This window comes from Aquila chrysaetos, chromosome 6, assembly GCF_900496995.4.
Source record: "Aquila chrysaetos chrysaetos chromosome 6, bAquChr1.4, whole genome shotgun sequence".
NCBI lineage: Eukaryota > Metazoa > Chordata > Aves > Accipitriformes > Accipitridae > Aquila > Aquila chrysaetos.
The window spans coordinates 45,708,488-45,734,326 of NC_044009.1; the positions used below are offsets into that span (position 1 = coordinate 45,708,488).

Here is a 25,839-nt window from a genome sequence, read left to right on the forward strand (position 1 = left end):
AAAATCTCTTCCTTTGATTTGTTTTTCGAAGTGCCACCTGTTAGTTTCATCCGATACCCTGTATTTCTTGCACTGAAAGAAGGAGCAGACAATCTGCTCCTCTCCATGCTACTCATGTTTTTAGCTCTGTCACTCCCCTGGCTAAGTTACTGCTTTTTGAGACTCAAGAGTCCTAGCTGTTCAATAAATGAAAACCATCTTGTGCTTCTGATTACCCTTTTCTGCTGCCCTCCTCCGAACTTTTCCAGTTCTGTTGCACCTTTTCTGAAGTGGGGGACCAGAACTGCAACTGGTATTCAAGAGGCAGTAAAATCACCGGCATAATTATGATCCCTTCCTAGGTGTGGTACTGCAGATCTTAAAATACTGTTCTAGTCTAGTCAACAAACCTGTCTATCACTCCGTAAATTATTGCATAGAAAGCTTTTCTTTAAAGACCACATCTATCTTTCCACAATTCTTTCCCAAATTCCTAGTGAAATCATTGAATGATTTCACCAGATATGCTAGATTAACCAGGACTACAGGAGTGAAAAAGATTATTGCCAGTTCTTTAATTATTTTCAGGCTTGAGCTTACATCCACTGAAATCAAGATGAATGGAATTAGTCTCCTACTCTGTAACTAGAAGTGATTTAGAATTAAAAAGAACCAGTATTTATGTACAATTTAAAGCTATAATTACAACTTGAAAGTATTTTTTATGCCTATCGAGCTGTACTCTTCCTGACAGCTGAGATGCTCCTCTTCTGTGTCTCTTTAAGATTAACAGTGTCTCAGTTTCATACACAGCAATAAGTACATGTTCCAAATCATTAATTATTTCCTGTCCCTAGGCTTGCACAATTTTATTTAGCATAGACATTTTCAAGATAATACACTAGTCTTCAAACAAAATCCATGACTTTGCTTATCATTGCTTTGGAGTGATACTAACAACGCAGTGCTCATGCTTCAAAACACTAAAATGAAGCAGATGATAGCATTAGCTCGATACATTTATGGTAGCCATAGTTTTAAATATAGAAACCTAACAGCTGGCACTGACAAATGCAATAATTGCCCAGTATAGGAATTTTGTCATTTTTTCAGAGACCTCAAGCTACTGTTGAAGGGACAGATGCTTCTTAAGTACGCTTCCGATTCTCGACTGGCATAATGTACATGTGGAGGTGATTTACCTCTGCTCACTGTTGCATTCTGCAGCTCCTTCAAATGGGAGATGCTTGGGAAAGAACAGGTACGTTGACACGTTGGAAGTGATCAATTTGCACAGTAATCAATAATGCCAAAATAACCGTGTAAACTTCGAGAGGGTCTGTGCTTCACAGAGAAACTTCATACTTAAAAATCTGGGGGGAGGAATCCTCCAGAAGTGTAGTTACTAAGTTTAACTCACTTGTCCTTTTTTACTTCCATAGGACTGAAGCTACGTATAGGTGATGTAATACTAGATTTTCAGATATTCTACCTAAAGGTTACTAGCACTTTAGCGGTGTTCCAAAACTCTTATTAAACACGAGCAGGGTAGAAATCGCGGGTACTGACGTCATTTACAGAAACAGTTGCTCTTTCAGCCTGACACAGGACACTGTTCAGTGAGACCTGAGGCAGCGCTGCCCTTTTGGGGACTTCAATTCAAGTATTGGGACAATTGCACATCTGGGAAAACTGCCAGGCCAGGCTATTACACAAAAAGCTGTGCAATAGTAGCTGATGGGGACACTCGTGGAGCGCCCTGCGCTGGCGGAAAATATCACAGATCAGTCGCTCGAGGAGAGGTTCCAGAACAAACTGGTCCCCAGTAACCACGTTGGTATTTCCCAGTACAGACTGGTAAGCAGGACTACAGGAAGACTGGCAGTCTGGCTGCTGCCTTGTGCTGACATCTGTTACCGTAAGCTCCTGCTGCTGATGGTTACGTTCAGCCTAAAAAGGATTCTATAAAAGTTTTCTCTTGATCTCAATGGAAATTTAGAATGTAGATCCTTTATGGGAATTCTGAGTATCTTTTGAATTGGCTGAAGAAAGGGTCAAGTGCTGCCATTTGCACATTTCCACGTTGCAGAACAGAAGCAAAGAGTAATCCTGACATTACTGTCACTTAGAGAAGGACAGCATTTGGCCATTTTTTCATGCATTTATAACAGCGTTGTTAGAGAAAAGGAGAAGAGGGATTGAGAGCGCTTACAACTTTTGATCTGTGTTTCTGGACCAATCTCTCCCAGGGCTCTGCAGGAAGATAGGTACTTCCTTTGCATTTGATCTCTCTTCCCCGATCGGGAAGAGTGGAAGATAATAAAAATACAGGAAGCCTTACAGGAACCATGCCGCACATACTTGTTTCTCTCAAAAGGGCTTAAGAGACTCTCGACTTGCCTGGTAGAAGGCTAAGAATCTGCTGAATGAAAAACAATATTGGATTTATTACAGCTTTGTCAGGAACTGGGAAGAATTTGAGAGGTAGCATCAAACCTCCTCAAGTACGGGGCATTACAAGCATGTGCTGATTCTGGCAGCGCATGGAAGCAGATAGGCTTATCCCTCTGCCGTCTTTAAAGGCACTACCTAAACTACAGCAAACTAAATATCCTGCAAAAGCTGGTATCTCCTTACTGCTAAGCATTTGCTGGAGAAAAATCTAGGTTTTCTATTTTTTGCTTATTTAAGTTACACTTTCTCGACTCTGCTTAGCTAATCAGGTGGCAATAAACCAAGAGGTCTGTGTTTTGCAAGCTTTTATTCATTTTTGAAAATCTCAGGGGACTATCTACATAAGCAAGAGTTTGCAAATTCTGAGCTGTGCTGATTTAAGTGGGAAAAAAATATGCTCAGGTCTTTAATATCTGATGAATGCTGCCTTATATTTGAAACCTTGTCCCTAGTGGAACCCATTACAATAATGTTTATACAGGTTTATGCTATAAATGCATGATATTTTCCCTACAGCAGATTATGTTGGAATTTACTCCCGATTAAAAAAACCAGTGTGCGAATGGGCCATATCCCAGAATATGCGTTGCTATAGACATAATTATGCCCTCTTATTAACAAATAAAGAAATGGAAAATACCATTTGTTAACATAAAAAGGGCTTCATACAGCAGGCAGAATTGATAGGAAGCGCACCCTGGATCTCCTGCAAGGTGTGTAAACAGGAAGCCAGCCAAATCCTACAGAATTAAAGGGAACTTTCAGAAAGCTGTGAAGTACCTCCCCAAGCTCTTCCAGCCTGACTACAGTCAGCATTAGAGCTAAAGAGGAGCTCAGGTGAGCCTCCTGGATAAGCTACCTACAGATCTAAACTCCACTTTGGCAAAACTACGCTCCAGTACATCTGGATCTTTAGCTGCCAAGCGCACACAAAGCCTGGAGAGAGGTGCTGACTGCCGCGGTAGAAAGCGGGAAGATGCCAGTGCTGGATCAGCGCACACTTAACATTAAATAGCAGGAAGAGGTGATGTCACAGCAATATTTTGGTTGCACGGGTGTCCTGATTTCAACTCGAGTGGTATTTGTCCTGTAGTAGGCCCAGCCAGATGACACAGGTATCTACATCCCTGGTTTTCTCTGTATTAAAAACGGTTGCACCGGCACAGCAACACCAATATACTTTGAAATAAACTGCCTCAAGAGAACAGGGTAGAGCCCTTCTCTCCTTCTCCCCTTGTCGCTACCCATCCCCTGACAGAGGAGATCATTTACTTTTATACTGTGGATTGACAAGGGCCGAGGTCAGGAGTTGGAGAGGACACTTCCAAAGATAGGTCTCCTCTTCCACGCCTCATCATGCTATGAACTGTAGACCCAGGAAAATGTTCTCCTGAGCACAGGATAAGATTGTCACCAGCTTGCTTTAAGCCATAAAACCTTTAAAAGATTCAAGCAGTGATGTGGGAACTTCAGCCCCCAGATTGGAGTGAACAGGCTGACAACACACAGTGCTGTGACATGAGAAATAACAACCTTATTGATACGCTGAACTGGAACACAGAAAAACTCTGGCTTAGACACAGATCTCTTGTATAAGCTCCATTACTTAGTATATTCACGAACTTTACTTTTCTCTGTAAAAAGGGAATTACGTTATTTCTTGTTTCATCCTTGGGGCTGAGGAGATGAAAACCATTTCTCGCTTTGTGTGGAACAATGAGGCCCTGTTCTCACTTGGGGTCTTAAAGTCTTGCTTTAATGTAATTTAGGGGGAAAAAAAATGGTTGAGCATTACAGAATGAAATAGAAATGCTAAACTTGATTATTTAACTTCTCTTCCATGAGTGAAACTGATTTACAGGGAAAGGTGCTAACCCGACTTGCATGACTTCATATACATTTTCTCACTGGCCTCTTCTACATCTGCCATCAGCACTGCCCTGTTTGCTGTTTGTAGACTTTATTGAAGCAGATCAGTGACATACCATTCCTTTAAAAATAACAAATTCATAAATTCTGCATTTCTCCTTCCTTAAACCCACCACCCCATCTAAAACTCCATCTCCCAGCCTGTGTCTGTGCGCTACTCATTTCTATAATACATTTCGCCATTCTGTTTTTATGAGAGCCCAAATTCTCATTTGTTGCCTTGATGTAAATCCATGGGTTTTCCTCTGCCAAATAGGAAACAGAGGCTCCGTGTAAAGATACGATTGTTCAGTCTTAGAGAAGACTTCAGGGCAATGTCACTGTTACTCATAGGAATTATCCTTTGCTCAGTGAATAATTCCAATAAAATAATTGGAATTATCTGAGGAGTGAAATCTGATTCAACATGAATAAGCGTGGCTGTGCCTAGACATTAGTGAAAGACAAAATTCAACACCAAATAATAAAAAGACACTACAGACGGTTTCCATGTGGAAATGTTTGATTTTTTAAAAAGGACTAGAAAATCTCTGAGCACCAATAACAGATAATTGCGTATTCATTTCTTGTAGATTGTTATGTTGGCCTGTTATTTGGTTTCGTATCTGAAAACTGGGGTACCGTTTCAGATGAGTAGGTGGTCTGACGTTTGCCCACATGGCCGGTCCTTTTGGGTCGGCCCACGTTTCCCCCATGCAGCGATGCAGCAGTTGTGCGGTGCGTCTGCTGCGTGCCCAGTGCCTGCTACCTGAACCAAAGTCTGCACTTCGGGGAGACGCAGACAAAAAACCTGCCACTTACACTTAGCTTCAGATAAAATCAGCTCAAAGCATTTTTTTTGCTAACCCTAAATAGCCACTACAGTAATATGTATATCTGCATACACAAAAGAGTTTGTTCTTATAAAAAATCTAAGACAAATGGAGAACCATGCCAAGATTATACATTTCATTTCCCAGCATACAAATGAGGATCTAATTTACTCTGGGCTGTTCATGCATTTTGCTTTTAACAAACATCCATATGTCAAATAGACCTTCCACATACTTCCCTGCTGGAGTTTTTTTCCTTTCAACTTGGTAGGAAACATTTGTGATCCTTATTCTACCAAATATATCTAAAGAATATATTTTACTCAAGGCCTTCTATTTTTTAGTTTAAGAGAAACAAATCCATGGCTCTGGCAGTCTCGCTATTATGACAAGCATACATCTGTGCAAAAATACCCCAATCCCTAATTAATTACAGAATGTTACTAACTTTTTGAAATTTAACATTGGTTAATTTATTTAATTTTATAAACATGACCATACGAAGTTACTTTTTAAGGACCAGTTTTCCATCTTTTGCTTGCAGTTTTAAAATCTGGGTAGTTTAGCATAGATATGGAGATATTTGCTTGTATCAAAATTATTTTCTATTCAGATAGTTCCAAATCCTTTATGTAATGACTTCAATAACTGAGGCTTGACACTTCACTCCTGACTCGTGCAGCACTAATGGGCGGTGTTAATGCGAGTTTTCTCCGGTTAAAGGGAACAGGCTGAGAGTCATATTCTTTAAAAATAATACTTGTTATGAATGTATAATGCCAAAATCATCCCAGATCATATTTCTCATATACCACAGCACATTAAGTTGAGCTTAATTTTAAGTCAGCTTAGTAAATACTCCACAAATATATGCTCTATCAGAGTTAAAGTAATTCACTGCTGAAGGAGTTTTACTTATTGATCAGGTAAACAGTTGCACATAAAATGACTATCATGTACTTTAATCAGTTGAGGAAGATTATATTACTAATTAGTGGAACTGATAAAAAAGATTTGAACAGGTGTAAACTTCTGTAAGGCATCTATTTGTTTAAAAGACACTGATCAGTCTTGATTTGAACATTGAGATAAATTGTACTCACTGAAATACGCACTGCTTTTACTGCAACTGCAACAAGTGTTCTAGTGGCTATCCAGTCTTTTCCCTTGGTTACAAGTTTAGTATTTGTAGTGAACTTACGTAGTCCATAAAGTTCATTCGTAATCTTTAACCTATTCTCTCTTACTTTTCTGTGATCCTATTAAAAATATGATTTATAAGGCAAACAGTGTAACACTTGCTTTTCTATGTACTCGTTATTCACATTACTCTCACCCAGTTCAGTCATGAAAAAGTATCTTTAACAACTGTGGTGTGAGATAGGCATTGTACCGGGAAGTCAAAGGAAGCGAGCGGTTTTCATTCACAGATAATACAATGGCAGTGCTTTTTGTGGCCTGTAACTACATCTGCACTGCTCACTGAACCATCCAAATCTACAGTCAGCTAAAGAAAAGCACATTTGGCCAAAAATCAGATACATTTTTAATTGGTATCCTAATGCGTATATTCAAATACTAATCCTTGGTAGAAATGCGTATCTGAAGCAGTATTGTGAACTCTTGTCACGCAACTTGGTAGCCTTATATGTTTTTTATCTACATTTTTGTGTGAATTTTTTCACACATAAAGTCACAAATCAGAAGCCTCAGCTTTAGACAGATATATATGACGTTATAATGTTGGAAACGTCCGAGTACCTGTGGTGGCTGAATGACTCCTAATTGCCAAACTCAGTTCTGCTCTGCCTTGGCCAGTAAGGAAACTGAAAGGAACACATCAGTGTTTTCATGGATTTTACAAATTTATCATATATATCCACTGCTATATCCAGCAGTGTTGTAGAGATTTTAGCAAAAAAACCCCCAAACCACCACCACTGCCACCCCCAAAAAAACCCCCAGCAAAACAAAACACTGAGAAGGAGGTGAGAGGCAGATGTTAGTGGCTAATAGCACAAAACACCTTTTTCCTGGCTTTATCCATTGCCAAGATGGTGTGACAAGACAGATGGATCAAGAAGCAAAGAGGGAAGCCTCATGCTCTTACAAACCACACCACACCACACCACACCAATCTCTGCCTGCTGATCATGGGCTACAAAAACAATTTTGGAAGATAATTCATTCCAAATACAGTCTATAACTCACATCAGCATCATAGACCAGAGGCAACTTTTGTTATCATCAGAAACTTCCAGAAAGGGTTAAAATGGAGTTTCAGCCCCAAGACCTGGCTGCTTTGACCTTAATTCCCCTTGGGCCAAGGTACTAAGCCCCTGACAAGAAAAAGATACTTGTGCAGAGCATGACCTTATTTAGCTAGGGTAGCATTTGGGTCTTTTCACAGCCTTCATTACTGTAATATCATACATAGGGTTTTTCATTTGTTTGCCATGCAACTTATTCCCCTAAGATTAGTCCTTTTCTAGTCAAGCAGTTTAAAGCTAATCACAGTTGTTATTTTAATCTGTGCTCACCATTAAGAATTCTTGCAGAGCTGTTTTGCTTGTTAGCAATTATGGTCTCCCAATGGAAGTTTATGATTACAGCAAAAGCAACCTGTTTAATACTTGGCACCTCTTTAGTATACAAGCATTAAACCCAGGAGCATAGAGGCATGCTAATGCTGGTGATGAAAGTATAGCAAATCTATTTAACAAACTCTGTTTTTAAAATACAGTGTTGGAGAAATGCCATGCAGTCCTCATGCATATTTGTGGTCCTCCCCCTCTGTGTTTTCATTACTGTAATAAGGTAATACGGTGCTGTTGATCCTTCATTCATTTATTATATGATAGTCATCTCTGAAATGCAGCATATCCTCATGCTTTCACCCAGACAAATGAAAGGTTTGGTCCTGGTTCCAGTAGCACTACTAATAAAATTCCCTTGAACGGTCTAAAGAACAGGGTCTGACCCTTGCATATTTTTAGGCAAGCATCCTATGCTGAAATACAAATTCTTTCTTCTGTTAAGGGAACTAGTAATTGGTGTCACTGATCTGTGTGTCAAGACTTAAAAATGATGATCTACTGTCAAGGTCAATTAGCAAAGACTGCAGGAGCAAATTTCTGCTTCTCATGTTGATTGTCCATGTGATTCTGCCATAAAAATTATGCATAGTAATACACATTAGCTGAATTAGAGCATTAAATGACTATGTGAGAAACAATACTGCAGGGGGATCCCCCACCCCTGACCCAATTCTGTCCTATTTAAAGTTATTTCCAGGCAGGATAGGGCAGAGAAATCTAAAATAAGCCAGTTTTCTGGTTCAAGCTGATACACTGAGATGCACAATCGCTATTGTGCATCATCTGCAGTGATAAATGTTGCTGATTTACATCGGCAGAGGTCAAATTTGTCTCACGTTGGATAAATTTGTTTTGTTCAAACTTGAGAAATGGGGGAACCACTGACAAGCCACATATGCTATCATTTTCATCATTCTTCATGTGAAAATAATTATTGTAAAATGTTCAGTGTAAGAAAAGCTATGTTAACAAAGTCTGCATCTCCACATACTAGTGAGGTGCCTTCACTCATCGCTGTAAAGGTTTTAAAGAACAAAACATCTGAACCTGGACTAGAGGTCTATTTTAGTAGAGAGCTATAAAACGTGACCTAACCATAGTTAGTTCTCCTGGGACGGCAATTACAGCAATAAATGTTCCACAGCAGATGCTAATGCCGTGTATAAACAGTCGTCCTCTAAAATGAAAAGAAATTTTTGCCCCCACATGTCTTTTAGGGTCCCATTGTACGTGTGGAAATGTAAAGGAAATGTAAAATTGATATGCGCACCATGACATCGGCTTTAGTCTCCTCTGTCTTAGCCTGGCCGCTATAAATCTGTCCTGGCTGTAAGTAATGCTGAAGGAGCTAAATGGTCAAAATTTGTGTCTGTCTTTTTTATTAGCTCGCCTAGAGTAAAGTAGGGGTTATCGGTCAATGTCAGGTTCAGTGCCCAGTGACCCACTGGGTTAAAATCGTGGTAGTCACAAATCAAGAGCATAATGAAGTCTGAGAAGAGGGCTATGCTGATTTATTAGGACATCTGTCTGGCTATAGACAGCCTAGTACTGCCCCTGCGTAGTGCAAGCTATTAGCATAATCCTCACCATGAAACATCTTAGAGATTCAGAAGAGAGAAATAAAGTGTTCAAAGACGACCGGCAAAACCAGAAGGGTATCTTGTAGTTCTCATTCTAAGTCTTAACTTTTTATGCCAATACCCCATAAAAATAATATTAAAAATAAATTAATATTAAAAATAAATTGCTGTCTTCAGTTTTCCAAAACCACTGAATTTTCAGAACACATCTGAATGTCTGTTCATAATAAAATAAAGTCACTACACCTGCTACTTTTCAAAGACTTTTTCATCTTTTAATTTTTTATTATTCATTTATATTTAACCATGGTAGTGTCATCCACATATAATGTTACCACCACCTTCATTCTTACAAAAATAATCTCCTGAATTCTGTAATCTTAAATGTAAACTTCTTTTTTTTTTTTTGCCAATTATTTTGACTACTTTTAAAAGAAAGCAGGAATTAAACACAAACTTTCTGAGTTTTGCCTATAAGACTGAGTCCACATCATAAATGCTGTATGTGGTAAATGCTGTAATACTACTTTATATCCTATAGGTTGAGAAGTTTGTGAGATGCATACCAACTAGTACTGTCATGTGCAAAGCTACTTTTCTTTTTTCTACAGGAGAGGCATTCAGCTGAAAAATCAGACAGATCGTTATTTCTTCCTTGATCAGAACTAAGGTGAAATAGGTTTCAATCTATGAAGATTAAACTATTCCCTGAAGATTACTTTATATTTGACTATGTATTAATAAAGACTGTCACCACTCATAAAAAAAAAGTTCGCCTTCAGAAAAAAAAGTTAAATATTGCATTTTAAAAAAATATATGGCTGTGAATGTTGAATGAGTTTCATCACTGGTATTACTCCATTTCCTCGGTATTAAATGTTATCTCAGATAGGAATTTAGCTGGTAACTATAAAAACATGGGATAGTGAGTAGTTAATAAATAGATACTGAATACTTCGAAAATATGAAGTACAAGCAAACGCTGCAAAGTGCTGTCATGCAGACCAGCTGTGATAATAACAATTCTATACAAATGAAAAGTCTGGAAGAATTAATTTAAAAATGATCAAGAGATAATTAACTCATTAAGGGTGTGAGACTTCTCAGGCTTCTGAAGATTAGATAATTTCTTGGCTATCTTTACCATTTCATATCAGAACAGCCCTGAAACAACAGCTAGAGAACAGTACTGCTGAAATACAGTAAAGAATCTGTAACATTTTTGCCATCATGTCACAATTACGAATGACGCTTGATAAATTTTGGAAAGATGCAAACAATGCACAACCTCTCCTCCTACCTAACAAAGGCATCAACACTAACACAGCAGCAAAACCACAGAAGTACAATATGTAATAAAATTGCTGTTGTAAAGAGGAAACTATGTCTGGAATGAGATGAGCACCTTTTTGCAAGAGCAGACGGCCTCTCCCCCTGGGAGTAGATGACATTTACTAGACCAGATGAATGCATGGAGGTTTGCAAGGTCCTATAGCCATCGTACCAGAGGGACGCAGAGTTTGAGGAGATCTTCAGAAGTGCTCGTGCAGTTATTACATTTGCTGTAGGGCAGAGTAGAAACACCCACTAGCTGCACACTAGCATGTGGAAATCACTGCTTTGCTTAAACCAGAGTTAAGTCTGGGCAGCCTGCATTGAGCAATGTGAACAGAGAAGAAATAGAAAATCTGGACTATCAAGATTACTGCAAAATTTTAAAACCGTGTTTATCTTGGTTCAAAACTCAATTTCTAACGCTGCTATGCTGTTTTTTTTGGCTATAGTTTGTGTGCCATTCAGTGAAAACACTTAATATTCAAGAATATAAGACCATTTCTTAAATGCAGTCCAATTAAAAGAATCTGAAGTAGAGTTAGCATCCACTGCTTAGAAAATTGATCACGAGGAAATCTGTGCATGTGTGTAACAGCCCTGATTAGCAAAGGCAAGATTCAACTTGTGTGTGATGCCCTACTTATTTCACTTAGGTAAGATTTGCTAGTCCACAAAGAATTAAAAGGTGGAGAAACTGAATACCCAGTCACTTATTCGAAATCAAGAATGAAAACTGTGGAGTGCAGTATTTTTTCCAAAATAGCAACATAAATAAATAGGTGTGTGCATAGTACTTGCCTCCATAAATTCCAGCGTTGTTCTTCCAGCTGAGTCACTAAATGCTCTATGTATTTGTTTGAGTCCATATATTCCTAAAGGAAAAATTATTAAAAGGTTAGTTTTTCAATGTTCAAAGCATTTGTAAAATTTTGAGTAAAAGACAATCAGAGTCAGTTTGCGAAGTCCACTTTCATTTTGCACCCAAGCTTACCCCATGTACACAGAAATCACAATGATGTAAAAATCTAGATTAAAGCCAAATTTGGATTCATAGCAAGTGAACAGGGCAGTAGCCCAATACACTTTTCAGAGATTATTTGAGGGGAAGAAAAAAGGCAGTGAGGATATGCAAGCAGCACAAATAAATTAGAGTACATATAAATACATATCCATATTGTAAGCCCAGAATTATCTTCCCTGGCTCCAGACTGAAAAATAACTTCTCAACAGTGCAGTCACTGTTTTGGTGCACATTTTGTTTACTTTAGGTATAAATCAAAGTGAACTGAATATTTGACTCAAATATTTATTTCATGGATGGTATGAAAAATATTATAGCATGTACCCTATTTGAAAATGAAACTATAACTCAGCTCCTATATAATTTTCCAGTTCAAGTTTTGCAGATGCTGTAACTTGCAATATCAGCTATATGAAAGCTACTGTATTTGTGCCTAGACAGGATTTCTGATAAATAATCATGATCAGATGAACAATTTGGATTTTTTTCTTATTGAAGCCTATTTTTTAAATTCCATGCAAAGAGATGATGTTTATTCTCAGCAGAGAAATACATCAGTAATAGAAATATACCACTTCATTTCCAGGAGGAAGACAACTTCAGTGTTATTTATATAAAATAGTTCAGAATGAAGCCATAGAATAACATGTGATATAATACGATATATTTGTATGACAGCAGTACCAACACAGCCACATTAGTATTATTCTGAAAACCTATCAGTAATAATATAACACTCTTGAAATATCTCACCAAAGCAAAAATATGTTTCAAACCTCATACTTCAGGAAATAGCAAGTATTGGAGTACTATACAGAAAAGAATCCATCTTCACTTTCTGGAGACAAAAGCTCCGCTTTTATAGCTCCAATTTTTTAGCTTTGGACTCATCACAAAACCACTTCACAGGGTTCTTGTTTGTATTAGGGGTTGTTTCTCTGCTATTATTATTTATTTTGTGTACAAATATGGATTTTTGTTGCAAAGTAGTTGGTTCTTCTCAGCCATTTATCTTCATGACCAGGGATATGAGATAGGTACCACAAGGACCGTACATCATCATGTCTTCTCAAGGTGAAGATAAATGTTAGCTGATTTTAATGATCATAATTTATATATAAATGTACATTGTTATTTTTCAGGACTGGAATTGTTCTAAGTGATTCTGCGTTTCTGCCCACAGCAATTATTTTCTTGTTCTGATTAAGAGAGAGAGGGAGGTTCCTCAAAGGCTATTGTGACACAAAGAAATGGTCCCTGGCACAGACGGGAAGGAAGAGTAAGACGCTGCTCCCGAGGAGCCTGGGCAAATGCATCTCAGCTCTATCCTGTTCAAACTGCATTGCTTGAAAACCTTTGGGTATTGTGAAACTTTCCATTAAACTCTGTGGTTGCCCCAAGCTTAAATTTTAATCTAACTGCTGTAGATAGATGTATCTTGTAGATGTTACTTTCAGAAAACATTAAGTGTAAATCCTGAGAAACGCCATGAACTTCAGTGGCATTAATATAGCTTTTATACCAGTTCTCTTTAGATTAGACGCTGGCATCAGCATCGGCTCTTACCCTCCCAGTTACTCGACTGAGTTGAATTTTACTTGGAGTACACCATGTCAATTAAGCAGCAAGCTTCTTCTAAGCCAGTACAAGTAAAGTCATTCTGTAATACACATATATTACGGTTCAGAAAAAATATACTGTACAAGTGTATACTGATGATTAGTTGCAGTACCAAGTTCTTTAAAACAAGCTGCCTTTTTTTACTTAATAATTTTTACTACAATGAACCTGGTATAAATTAGTATTAATACCTTTACATCTTTTTAATGTAATATTAAACAATATTCCTGATTTATTCATCAGTGCACTTTGCCCTACAGGCAAGGATAGAATCAGCAGTTTTATTCTGCATAATTCTACCATGATAATACAAAAAACTCATTCTGAAGCAATTTTCTCAAAAATATTGTCTAGAAATAAAGACAATGGGGAAAAAGAAAGCAGTGTGTTTATCCTATATGACTGCTGCCTTAATGTTAAGTTTTTTCCTGTGGCAAATCAGAAATATTATTCTATTTCTCTTTGAAGACCTGCAACTCAGGAGTATGTAATCTGTCAATGTGCAAGAGCGATGTAAAAAAATAAACCATGATTTGATAGAAACATTGTGATTAGAAGTACCTCCGTTCTTCTATGCTGCTATCGCACATTCATGTGCCAGCCGTGTCCAAAGCAAGCCATCTGCTTCAGACAAGGTCTCTGTTCTCAAGCCCAGGTTTCTGCTCTTTTCTGTTATCAGCTGTCCCAGTAAGCCAAATTCTGCAAACCCTGGATCTGAACCCAGTATTATCGTGTTGTCAACATGAAGCAAATAGCAAACAGTCATTTGAGATTTAGAGCAACTTTGTGATCTAGAATAATGTGGCACATTCAGTGAAAGCATAAAATGTGAGAAAAACCGCATAGTAATCACACTTGTTTACAGTTGGACTCGATGATCTTAAAGGTCTTTTCCAACCTAAATGATTCAATGATTTTATGTTCACAAAGACTATATATACAATTCAGTAAAGTACTGACAGTTCTCAGTACCTAATAGATCACATCGAGAGGAGTAATACAAATATTTTGTAGCTTCCTTGGAGCTCTGTCATACAAATACTTGCACCATGTGGGCTTTGAGTAGAACGGCTAACTGTCGAGTCTGAAAAATTACACGGGAGTGTCATTTTCTGATGCGAGCATATGACTTCAGGGGTTTGCATTATTGGAAGGAGGATCCAAATGACCCACACATCCATAAGAAAAATACCTTTTCCTTATGAAAACAGAGACAAGATCTAGTAACTGAGTAAGGATAACAATCTTTTAGGTAGACACGACTGGTCCTTACACTAGATACTAATAAGACAGATCAATCAAATAGGAGAGAAAGGCTGGGAAAGCACAGTGGCCCCAGAGTTTCAAAAATGGCTTATAATTCTGCCTCTTCCCACTAGAAGGCTAAACACTGAGCACCTGCAAAGCAGGAGGGGGTAAGGCAGTGTAAGGCCAAGTCAATATTTCTGAAATTATGCAGCGTTTTTAATCTGAAGTTGGAGGCTCCAAATCAGTGTATTTTTATAAATCTGGTGATACTATATAGCGCTTGTGCCAGTTGTGGAATTGCCATCCATGCTGTTACTCACAATTGGACTAGACCACGGCAGCCTGAGCTGCGCTGGCTCTGCTTCAAGCCCTACTCCAACCTCCAGCAATTCCTCCCAACTTGCAGGATTACTGAGGAGTCCATGATTAAAAAAAAACAAAAAAAGATTCTTTTAATCCTTTTCAGAATAATGGGTGAAACCTGTCCCCTTTCTTCTCAGTTAGTTAGCTTCCAGCCAGGAGGATTTCACTCCTCCATCTATCCTCCTGTGATGGCATATAACTGCACTGTTTTAAGGAAAAAAACCTTCTGTAATATGTTTAAATGCAGTAGAAAATCTTTCTAACAGCTGTGTAGATTCTGGCATCCCGGAGGAGTTGGTATGCAAATGTCACATACCAGCTCATCTAATTTAGAGAGCATTAGAGAATTGCTTTACCAAAATTGTCACTGTTTTGAGCCGAAGCACAAGCCTACAAATATACGTAAGTATGTTTTTTGACAGAACTAAATATCTAGCTTTGCAATGCTTAACTGTTTTGCTATTTGATTTTTTTTCTTTTCTTTGTTAGCTGGATGGCTGTCAGGAAAAAAAAGGGAAGAGAAAGGAAATGAAGTGCCTCCACGGAGGCCCAGGATCCACTGCTCAGTATTTTGGTTGGTTATGTGGGTATTTGTTCTGGCATATCCATGTTGTTGTGCTGGGCAGGGTATCAAAAATTATACAGCGCACAGAACATTTTCCCATCCATTGTTACAGAGCAAACCCTTAGGGCAACCTTAGGCTTATAACACAGGAGTCCCTCGCTGGAGGCTGGAGGTGATAAATTTAAGCCAAAGAAATAGCACGTAGTCTCTGCCTCTCTTAAGGAACTTGCACAGCTTGGTATCAAAGAGAGTTTAATGAGCTTAGCAATATGTGAAAAGGATTAAGGATACAGTCGTTGATCCAGCAAATCACTTGATTACGTACTTAATTCAATAGGGCTACTCATGTGCTAAAAGTTAAGCATGTGCTTCGGCGCTTTTACTGGGCAGCGGGCACTGGGAGGTTGGCGGCGTTGTGGTGGGACTGGGCCATCCTGCAGCAGGGATGCCCCAGCTCTCCGAGACCCACACAGTTGCGCAGAAAACAGGGAAACTGGGAGAGAGACTAGGCCGGCACGTGTCTTCCTGCAGACAGGCTTTGAAGCAGGGCTGGGAGGTAAAAGTCATATTCAGCCCTGCAGAGCCCAAAGCATCCCATTCGCCCCCTGGCACATCTAACTCCGCTCCTGGTCCAGTTGGGACGGACACTAATGCAGCCCTCTGCAACACCACCCCTTGACTCCGCTAATATTTGTATTTGAAACCAGACAGGAAAGCATCAAGAAAGCATCAGCATGGATTCGGGCTCTTGTGCTTCACAGAGGAGGATGTTTGTCGCTGGGGAGTAGAGAAAAACACGGAACGATCAACCTGATAAACGCACAGACAAGTTCCTATCAGTACCTGGAGCCGTCCAGCCCTGGAGCCAGGGAACTACATAGAGAACCCACAATCATCTGTTACATGTGGAAAGTCATATTTTCACAAGGAAAGGTTATTAGAAATCAAAGAACAACAAAGCTGTCTGCAGCCAAACAGCAGACTGTTGCAATTAGGAAATGATGTTAGCAAAGCAACAAGGGGGACATCTAAGCTGTTACACGAAGTGCAGAGACAGAAGTCATCTTTGAAGGATCTTGGAAGAGTGCCCTGGGGTAAAGCTTTAGATATAGGGAGAGTGCCTTCAGAGAATATTATAACTTTTGTAAAATATTTATTTTTGTTATCATCCTGCTGCATAAACCTTTGATAGAAAATAGGCTTTCTTCCAGCAGCCCAAGAGGACACACACACACACATATATATATATATGTATGTATTCTTGTCTGGACTATGTTTTTCGCATATCTGAAAGCATTCTAATAGAGGATTTGAGTGAGCTGTCTGTTATACATTACTCAGCTGCACACCAAAAATAAATCAAGTATAAAAAAAGATAAAACCTCTTTGGATTAGATATTTTTGTCACTCCCTTCAATACCACACCTGGCTAGACTGCTCACCTTAGGTGCTAAATAGCAATAAAAGCTAAACCATGTGGCTTAAGAAAATATGATCTTTTAAAACTGCCATTATTGCTGATTTATTCTTTTCCTACCTGATTTCAACATGTTATTTTAATTGTCAGTTTTATTAACAACTAGCATGAAAGTGCACGTTTAGAGCCTCTGCAATGGAGCAGAAGGCTGGCAAGAGCTCTCATGCACATACTGTGGAATTACACCATTATGGTAAAAACAGTAATGATTATTTTAATAAATATGTTGAGCAAATTTCTTAATTGTTCAAAATCACTTAAGCCTCAGTGAACAGTTCATATTACATCTCAGCTGCAGTGATTAAAACTGATTTACCGACTCATCTGAAGCCAGTTGTTTTTGTAAAAAATCAGCTGGGTTTTCCTCCTGCTGCTGCTTGGCTTCCGCTTTGCACCCTATTAAATGGCACTATCCACAGATGACAGCAGAGTTTAATAAAGCCTGAAATAGCACAAGCTCGTTAGCTAACAGACAGATTCTGCACCCTGTGCACTCTGAATCCAGGGATGCAGAGCTAGTTTGCAGAGGAACGCTATCCAGATTCGCAGCTGTCATACAGAGCCCCGCTGCATTTGAATTTTTGCCAGTTCGTCCCCAAAGAAGTACAAGCTCTGGGGTAATGACGTGGGTACTCTGCTACTCGGTGACACCTGATGTTCGTGTTCTTCCCACACGGGGCCATGGAGAATGCTGTAGTTTTACGTTATCTTCCACCAGCTTATAAAACCTTCTGTTTTCCAGTAAGACATTTTCTACAAGCAAATCTCATGGCTCAGGCAGGCATGTGCAGGAGAGATGCATGCACCAGTATTCTGCGAGGGCTCTTCCCTGGCTTAGTAGATCGTAGCTGGAAGGTGAAGAACAGATTTGGCAAGAACCACTACCGCCATTCAGATTTCCAGATGCTTGGCTGGTTTCGGTTGCTCACCCTTTAAGGGTTACAGTAGTTTTACCTGAGTTATACAACCTACGTGGGCCCTGACATGATAACTAAATCATAGCAGGTAGGAGGATAGCAATGATGCTGGACTTAAATTCTGGAAGAGGAAAAGCGCAAAAGTTGACTTAATTGAGGTTAATTACATTAAAGGAGATTTGAAGTAAATTAATGAAGTATCTTGGTACTGGGAATGAAGGAAAGAATCCCAGAGCTTCCCAGCTGCTACCCTGTGATGCTAAGCAGTGAAACTAAAAAGACAAAAATACATGTTTCAGCTTTCCAAAGGGAAGCCTGATGACAGATTAAGGCAGAAAAATAGTAGAGCACTTTTCAGCTGGACTGAATCTGCTGAATTCCACCATTTTTGATAGAAGCGAGTGCTGTAATATCATAGGACATTGCAAAATTCATAGTAATACAATATTGTATCTCCCTTGTAAGACCTTCGTAAGGAATGCCTGCCGTCCTCTAGCAAGAACACACAGTTTCAGTTCAAAGGTACACGATTTCTCAGTGTCCTGATTCCTCACCAAAACCAGATGACTGAGCAGAGGCCACAGCAATCCTTGCAATGTCATTTACAGGCTGCATGTCTATAACCCAAGCCATTAGGATCAAGGTAAAAATAATGGAGAAGCTCCAGCAGATGCGCATGTTTTCCATGGCCATAGAAAATCTCTGGCAGTGGTAAAACCACCGTACTGGATCTCATGTCAGTTTAATACTCCAGCCCCTAACTTTCAAAGCAGTTAATGGTTTAAGCAACAGCTGGGTTAAAGGACAAATGTCAATTTATACAACAGTGTGATGGCTGTCCTTTTTCAGGGCAATGAAACAGAGCCCAAGATAAAGTAGGTGAGTGTTAGGATAAATTCCTAAGATCAAACAGATAGATGAAAATTATATTTTACAGAAGATAGGCACTTGGACAGACAATTTCAAGCTGGATACATTAAAAAATATGTGCTTATTTGACAGACTGGAATATTTTTCAAAATAAGATAGGATATAAAGTAAGATAGTGGGGAGTACAGTCAGAAACCAAGATGATGGATGAAATACAAGAGGAACAGATAACTGAAACCAAAAAGAAGGACAGCAGGAGTGAATAAGTACAGTGAACATGTCTAGAACTTGACAGACTTTTTTGTACAAATACCTTTTACTCCAAAAATTTAGCATTCCTTGGGCCTAAAAGTCTCTATGCAAATAACAGGCTATGGAAGTTTTGTCATTTCTACTAAATACTGAGCAAATTATTCTGTGGCTGCATAAGTAAAGGAAACTGGACATTTTGTCGAAAATGCTATTTTTAGCTGATTTTCTTTCCCTGAAAGAAGTATAAATCAGTAACAGCAAATACAAAGCATTACATGGAATTTACTAGAATTATCTTGAAATAGAAAAGGATGCTATCATACCAGAAAAGTTTGAATTTATTAGACATCCTCTAAGTTATAGACCTTTTAACACCAGTTAACAGCTTCATTGAATGATACGTCAAAGGTACACCCTGTTACTGCAAGAACAAAAACCAAGATCATACAGAACTGTGTCCTACAGCATCAACAGGTGGATGCCCTTGATTTGTATTTGGGGTCAAATCAGGAGATCCTTTTGGTAATCGGTCTGCATAAAGGCCAAGTGTCCACAGATACCCATCTATGCTGAGCGTAGCTCACTCTCAATGAAGTTCAAGCAGGCGGGTTAGGGCCTGATCCTGAGCGGCAGGCAGGGAGCAGGAGCAGCAGCAGATGCAGATGATGGTGCAGATTACGGGCTGCGCTCACCCGCGCTAGTCCCAGAGAAAGGAAAAGCACCAATAACTCTTTGAGCTTCTAAACTACCAAAAAAATCAACAAGGCCATTGCAGCAGCCAAGGATTTCAGCGGGAAATGGGGAAACCCTGCCTTTTTGCTAGGAAGAGGAACGGATACGGACGAGCAGGTTGCACCACAGCATCCTGCCTGCATCTCCTGGGCAGGTTTGGGGCTGCTCTCCCAGTTACCTCAGCATATGGAAAGTTCTTGTCCTCAGTCAGTATAAAACCTCTCTATATAGTGAAATACAAAACGAACATAAAAAGTGAAGCTTAGCATAATGGTACATGTGACAGTTCCCAGTTGTTTGAAATTATTGATGACTATATGTAAGTTAAGGAGATGTCAGAGGGACAGAAATGTTTATATCCCAGCAATTCCACAAATGAAAAGGTGTCAGTGTTATTTAGAGCAATAGGAATTTGCTATATAGCTAAAGCAGACATTGAGAGTAAAAAAAAAAAAAACCAAAGTGCAAGAAGATGTGCAGATTTTATGAGTTTGCTGCTACGCAGTGTGTATGTTTACATGAAATAATTAGCTGTAGTCTTGTTTATGTCAAATCCAATTTACATTAATAAACTTCACCCAGCAAAGACACTGATGCTGTAAGAAAATGCCCATAAATGTTAGCAGCCATAAAGATGCAGAGTAAACACTGGAGCATTTAATTAATCAATTTCTGACATTACCAGGTAATTACAATTTCTGATTCATTTCTTGGATGTTTTTTATGAATGTAAATCAATCACAGCACACAGAAGAACTGCTGGTTGGAGGCATTTGACTTATGTAGACATATGGTACTCGCATGTGACTCACACTGACTAAAGAAGACAAGGAGTTACCACAAGGATAGTAAAACATTTATGGGATCTACGGCAGAGTTGGGGAAATCTAATTCTAAGGTTATTACAGATGTTTGGGATTCACAAATAAAGATGCTTCATTCTCGGAATTTATCAGACTTGTTAACTTACTTGGAATAACCGCTATCATCCATCCTAACAACAAATACCTCAGGACCTGAAGTTTTCTACCATTTTCTTTCACTGCTTCATTATCACTTGTCCTCACAATGATGCTGGCAAGTTCTGACAAGGTACAAGGTACACACACACAAATCAAGCGTATCTTCATATGGTTTTATTTCTACTTCAAACTAAACAAGCAGTAGATGCTCATTAGTTTACTCATTCTCTTATTAAAAGTCCATAGTAAAAATATAATATATATGCACATATATAAAATATATAAATGTAAGGTAAAAATTCAACACAATGCTATAGGCATATCAATCTGATGATCCCAAAATGCATCCAAGTATCAGTGGGCAAAACAAGGCAAGAAAAAGTTCTGAGGATTTCCAGCTTCCATCCCCTGCTCTAAGTACAAGGGTAACCCAAGGTTTAGCAAAACCCAAATTATTGACCCTTTAGGGTTTGTATGGATGGAAAACAGAGAAACTGGAGATGAGTAGAGAGAAGGCGATGCACAGCGCTAGAGGCTGAGACCTCCTTTCCAGACAGGTCTCACTCTCTTTCTCCTGCCATCCCTTTTTTGCCCGCCTGCCACCATGCTCTGCTCTAGCCACAGACTTTTTCAAACAGAGGAGGGAACTTGTTATAGCACATTTTGAAAATTACTCTCTGTGTCGACGGCTCTGCTTGCAACACCTCGCACACGCGTATCTATAGTCAAGAAAAATTTATCTCAGCGTTAAAAATGGAGCAATGCTCAGGAAATCTCAGAAGCTGCTTCCAGCACTCTGCCTCTTCCTGGTATGCTGAATTCAGTGGAACTACTCTGACTCGCATCCATCTATCTCATCTGTGTGACACACTACCATATACACACAGATAAAAGATGAACATGCAAATAAATGTGCTCCTAAACATCCCCCCTTCATTGGTTTGCTTTTTCACCCTCTGTTTGTAGAGAGAAAAAACCAAACGAATCAGAAGCTAACACACAAATACACCTATGCATTTTTATAGTTTTATTATAAACAAAGCAGCAGCCGTGCTCTCAGGGAGCGCTGTCAGCTCATGTTCTACCTGAAGCACATTTATTGTCAGCTGTCATTACCAGGGCTTGCAGCTGGTTCAGCTTAGGTTATTGATTGATTGTAGGACACAACGGAGTCTAAGGCATGAATCAGTTGTAAACTGTTGCCCAAATCACACTCTTTCTTCAACCAAAATTCCCACTAATTTCCATGAGATATTCAAGAAAATAAAACCATTCATAAATGCAACAGGATTGGCCCTGCTTGTAGTTATTTGTGCAAATGAGAAAAAAAAAAAATCTCTAAAATGTTCAGTGTATTTTCTTGTAGGTAACAATTCAATGCGTGTGAGGAAGCTAACCTTCCCCGACAGTTCTGCAAAGCAGGTCTCCCGTAAGGAGCTCTGATCCCAACTGCAGCAGCTCTCTGACAGCCACCGACTGTTGCCGCTTACGAGCTCGCAGTCCCAGAGCAGGACAGGCAAGAGCACCATGGAACCTGACTTTCTGGGGTCGGGGGATTAATCGTAAGAAGTTTGGCATTTCCTAAGTGGTGTACAGGCTAGACAGCATCATGTGAGGCTGGTTGGAGATAAACTTTAAGTATATCAGGGATTTAGTGAAAGTGGATTTAGTGGAAGGAAAATGTTTCACTTTAATGGTAAGCTGTAAGCAGAAAGTTCAGTAAAGTCCCAGAAAGGGAATAAGAACTGGAACATTTGTGTCAGCAAACAGCATACAAGCATGCATTTATGTTGTGTAGGCCCGTTAAATACTTAAGCCAAAGCAGTGCCTTTAGTTATACCCACTAATTCTTGGTAAATTCTGGGTGGAACAGAAAGCACAAAAGCACTGAAAGCACAATTTCTTGCTGGGCTGCAACCCCAACCCTGCCATCCCCGCCGATGCTATAAACACTTACAGACATACGTATCAGTCTGGGACGGTAGTGGCCATTAGATGCATTGGCAAGATTAGAACGTAGTTGGACTAAATGGGATGCAAAATGACACAACAGAGTGCTGCTTGGTTGCAGTTCCCTGCAGACACGGATTTTTAGATGAGCGCAGTGCTCCAGCTCCTCAGTTGGCCTCAGTGGCAGGCGTGCTGCAAGCGGCCGTGCAGCCGCCTCTGTGTCCTTCTGAAAGCCAGAGCGAGCTGTGCACCAGCCGAGGAAGGCAAGTATGAAAGGTTGCTTTGCTGGAAAGCCGAGAGCTAGAGCCGTGCTCCCAGAGCGGCGGTACCGCATGGAGAAGGATCTCGGGGGACAGCCTTTATTGACCTGTAGTCAGAAGTGGAGCAGGGAGATGATGCGCTTGGGTGAATACGGATGCAAATCGTTGAGTTTAACGCGTAGGAGTAACTGAGCCTAACATAAAGGTTTTCATAAAGTAGAAATTGGTAGGTTTTCCTCCTCGCTTATGTTCCAAACAAAGTAAAAGTCCTTCAACTCCTGCATATAACAATTGTATTAATAATCATTATTATCTTGTGCTTTTATAAGTGGTCTAACACATTATTAATGTTTTGTCATCTGAACGCTTGTAACTTCAGCATGCCATGTGCAGTAGATGCTAAACAAATATAACGACACTACTCAATTTAATGAGAATCTATTTCCTTTTCATAAAAATTAAAGTGAACCTTTAATTTCATTCAGCATTTTAGAATTCACAGGTACAATGCGGTACCAGTGAAATCAAAGCTGTAATTTAGCTCCTGGTTAACGCTAATAATTTTTCGGCAGTTGAATATTACTGCACTGAATTGCAGATCCATCTCAAATGTTATGTGCCTAGAGATATTAGTTAGAGTTATTGCAAAACATTCTGTTTATTCAAATAAGACTGAAGCAAACCCAAACTGTAGCATGAAAGCCTTGAAAATACTTGTTTAGATAAATATTCATTGGCGGCTGCTACACAGGATATGTAGTGACAGTTCAGATTACATGATAGCTTTTTGTTTTATACACTATCTTGCCAGTTAGCATTCAAAAATGTAACTTTAAAAATGCCCTTAATTTTATGTGTGAAATAGCAAGTGATATACTTAGCTGTCCATGTCTCTTAAACGTGAATCTTTTAATCCACAGGGAACCTAATGTGAATTAACAGTGAGAACATAAGCATAAACCTTTATATTTCTGCTAATCTAATTTTCGTCACTAACTGCGGCTTACTGGAAAAGTTCTTTACAATATTTAACTGAATTACATTTTAAAGACCTTTATCATCATCAGCCAGAAAATCTATGGTGACAAGTGATGAGTCATGTTAGTGTACCTGCTGCTCTACTGCTGACTTTGTGATGTTTCGATACTGCGTCTCTCTCTTAGGAAAGAGACATATACACAATTTCCTGCAGAAGCCTTGGTTCTCACTGGTCTGAGACACAGAGGATGAATTAAAACAAAATACCTATCAATTGTGTACCTAAAAGCATTTTTTTTTCACACAAAGGTGACATCCCGTTTCCTGTGTGTAATGGTGTTACGGGTCAGCTTCAGCTGGAATCATGCCAACCTTGATGGAATTAACTGAGGGCATGTCAGTCTAAAACGAAGACAGATGAGAGATACACAAACTAAGAAGTTTTTCCTCTCTGCTGCTAACGGGTGGGTGTTAGAGTAATTAGACAAAAAGATTTTTAAACACTGGTTTAAAAAAAAGTGTCATTTGGGAATACTAATTATTTTACATAAACACTCTGATACATACTGACCTCTTGCTGTCATCTAGCATTTGTCAAGCATCTCGTGTTTCTGAGTATTCAAAACCAGTGGCAATAATTTATATGCAACAGAAGCATTGAAATACTGCCTCTGAACTGCGTAGGTGCTCCATGCATGAATCACGGACAATTTATTGTATGATCCTTGCAAGAGCTGATGATTTAGACTAATTTCCATAAGCCTTAAGATGTTTGCATGCATACTCTAGATTGGAAATATTGAGCTTACATTAAATCACAGAAGAAAAAAACCCCCAACTTTAAGAAACTTCAAAAGTTAAGAGAGATTGCAGCCCAGAAAGTGCTAAAGAATAAGGTGTGTGTTCCCTTTCAAATCTCGATCATCTACACTGACATGCATTTCATACGTATTATTACGGAACAGGTTGATCAGTCTTGAAGGCTCTGCCCTGTCCCCGGGCTTAGGCAGTGGCAGAGCCCGGAGCAGGCGGGATGTACAGCGGCGGTGGGGCAGGTCTCGCAGGGGTCCAGCTCCCACGGGAAGGTTGCAGGAATGGTAGGAACTTCTCAGATCTCACTCCTCCCATAAAGAGAAGCCTGCTGCCTAAGTATGGTTTTAAGGTGTCACAGACATCAAGGTAGCCATAAAACTGAAGCATTGTACCCACTCAGGCGTACTCATGTAATCTTGCGTGTCTTTGCTGTGGAAAGTGCTGAGCATCTGCAAGTCTCATTGATACTGCAGAATTAAACTTATTCAGGGGAGGAAAAGCAATTTTCAAACTTCAGATACAGTCCTTAATCATTCATTTAAAAAGCATTTCCACAGCCATCAACTTGACAGTATTTAAATGAAAAGACTCTGAAAATCTCTTGTTTTCCAACAGGAAATGTTTTCAGGAATTGGCATTTCACATGTATAGAGAAATTTACAGTAATCGCATCCTGATGACAAGTCTAGGAGAGGATTTACATCTAACGGGAACAATCTAATTTATCTGCATACAGTAATATCCAGTGGCTATTGTGAACATTTCATTATCAAGGAAATTAAAGACAACACAAGAAAATTAATGTTTTAAGAGAAAGTCGTATGGTCCATTTAACTCTCCTTTTGACTGTCCACATAATGTAATAAGATAATTTGCTTCTTTTCATATGCCTGAGTAATAGAAATAACACTTTTCATAAATCATCTACAAAAGCTTTAAGAACAAAAGCAAGTAAGTCAGTTTAAAGCTTTCAAATTACTTCTATATAAATGCATATCATGTGTACTTCAGCAATCCCCTTCTCAAAGAAAAGGCCCTTACACTGAATAATAACCTTCCTCCTCTTCTCCTTTCCAACTGTTTCTGTTTGGATATCAAACATCCTCACCGCACAACAGTACTATC

The 25,839-nt window shown here is 39.2% G+C and overlaps 1 protein-coding gene and 1 long non-coding RNA gene across 11 annotated transcripts in view; one reads left to right on the top strand and one right to left on the bottom strand.

The window, feature by feature from the left end:
• NCKAP5 (NCK associated protein 5) overlaps positions 1-25,839 on the bottom strand; it is a 394,816-nt gene that overhangs the window by 253,625 nt on the left and 115,352 nt on the right. For all 10 annotated transcript variants that reach the window (XM_030017100.2, XM_030017099.1, XM_030017101.1 and 7 more), the window contains one exon: positions 11,485-11,558. In XM_030017100.2, coding sequence (XP_029872960.1) covers positions 11,485-11,558 — 74 coding nt within the window. The remainder of the gene's footprint in view (positions 1-11,484; positions 11,559-25,839) is intronic.
• LOC115342600 lies at positions 959-13,870 on the top strand. Its single transcript, XR_003923831.1, has 2 exons — positions 959-1,240; positions 12,891-13,870. It is a non-coding gene; the product is annotated as an uncharacterized LOC115342600 (long non-coding RNA).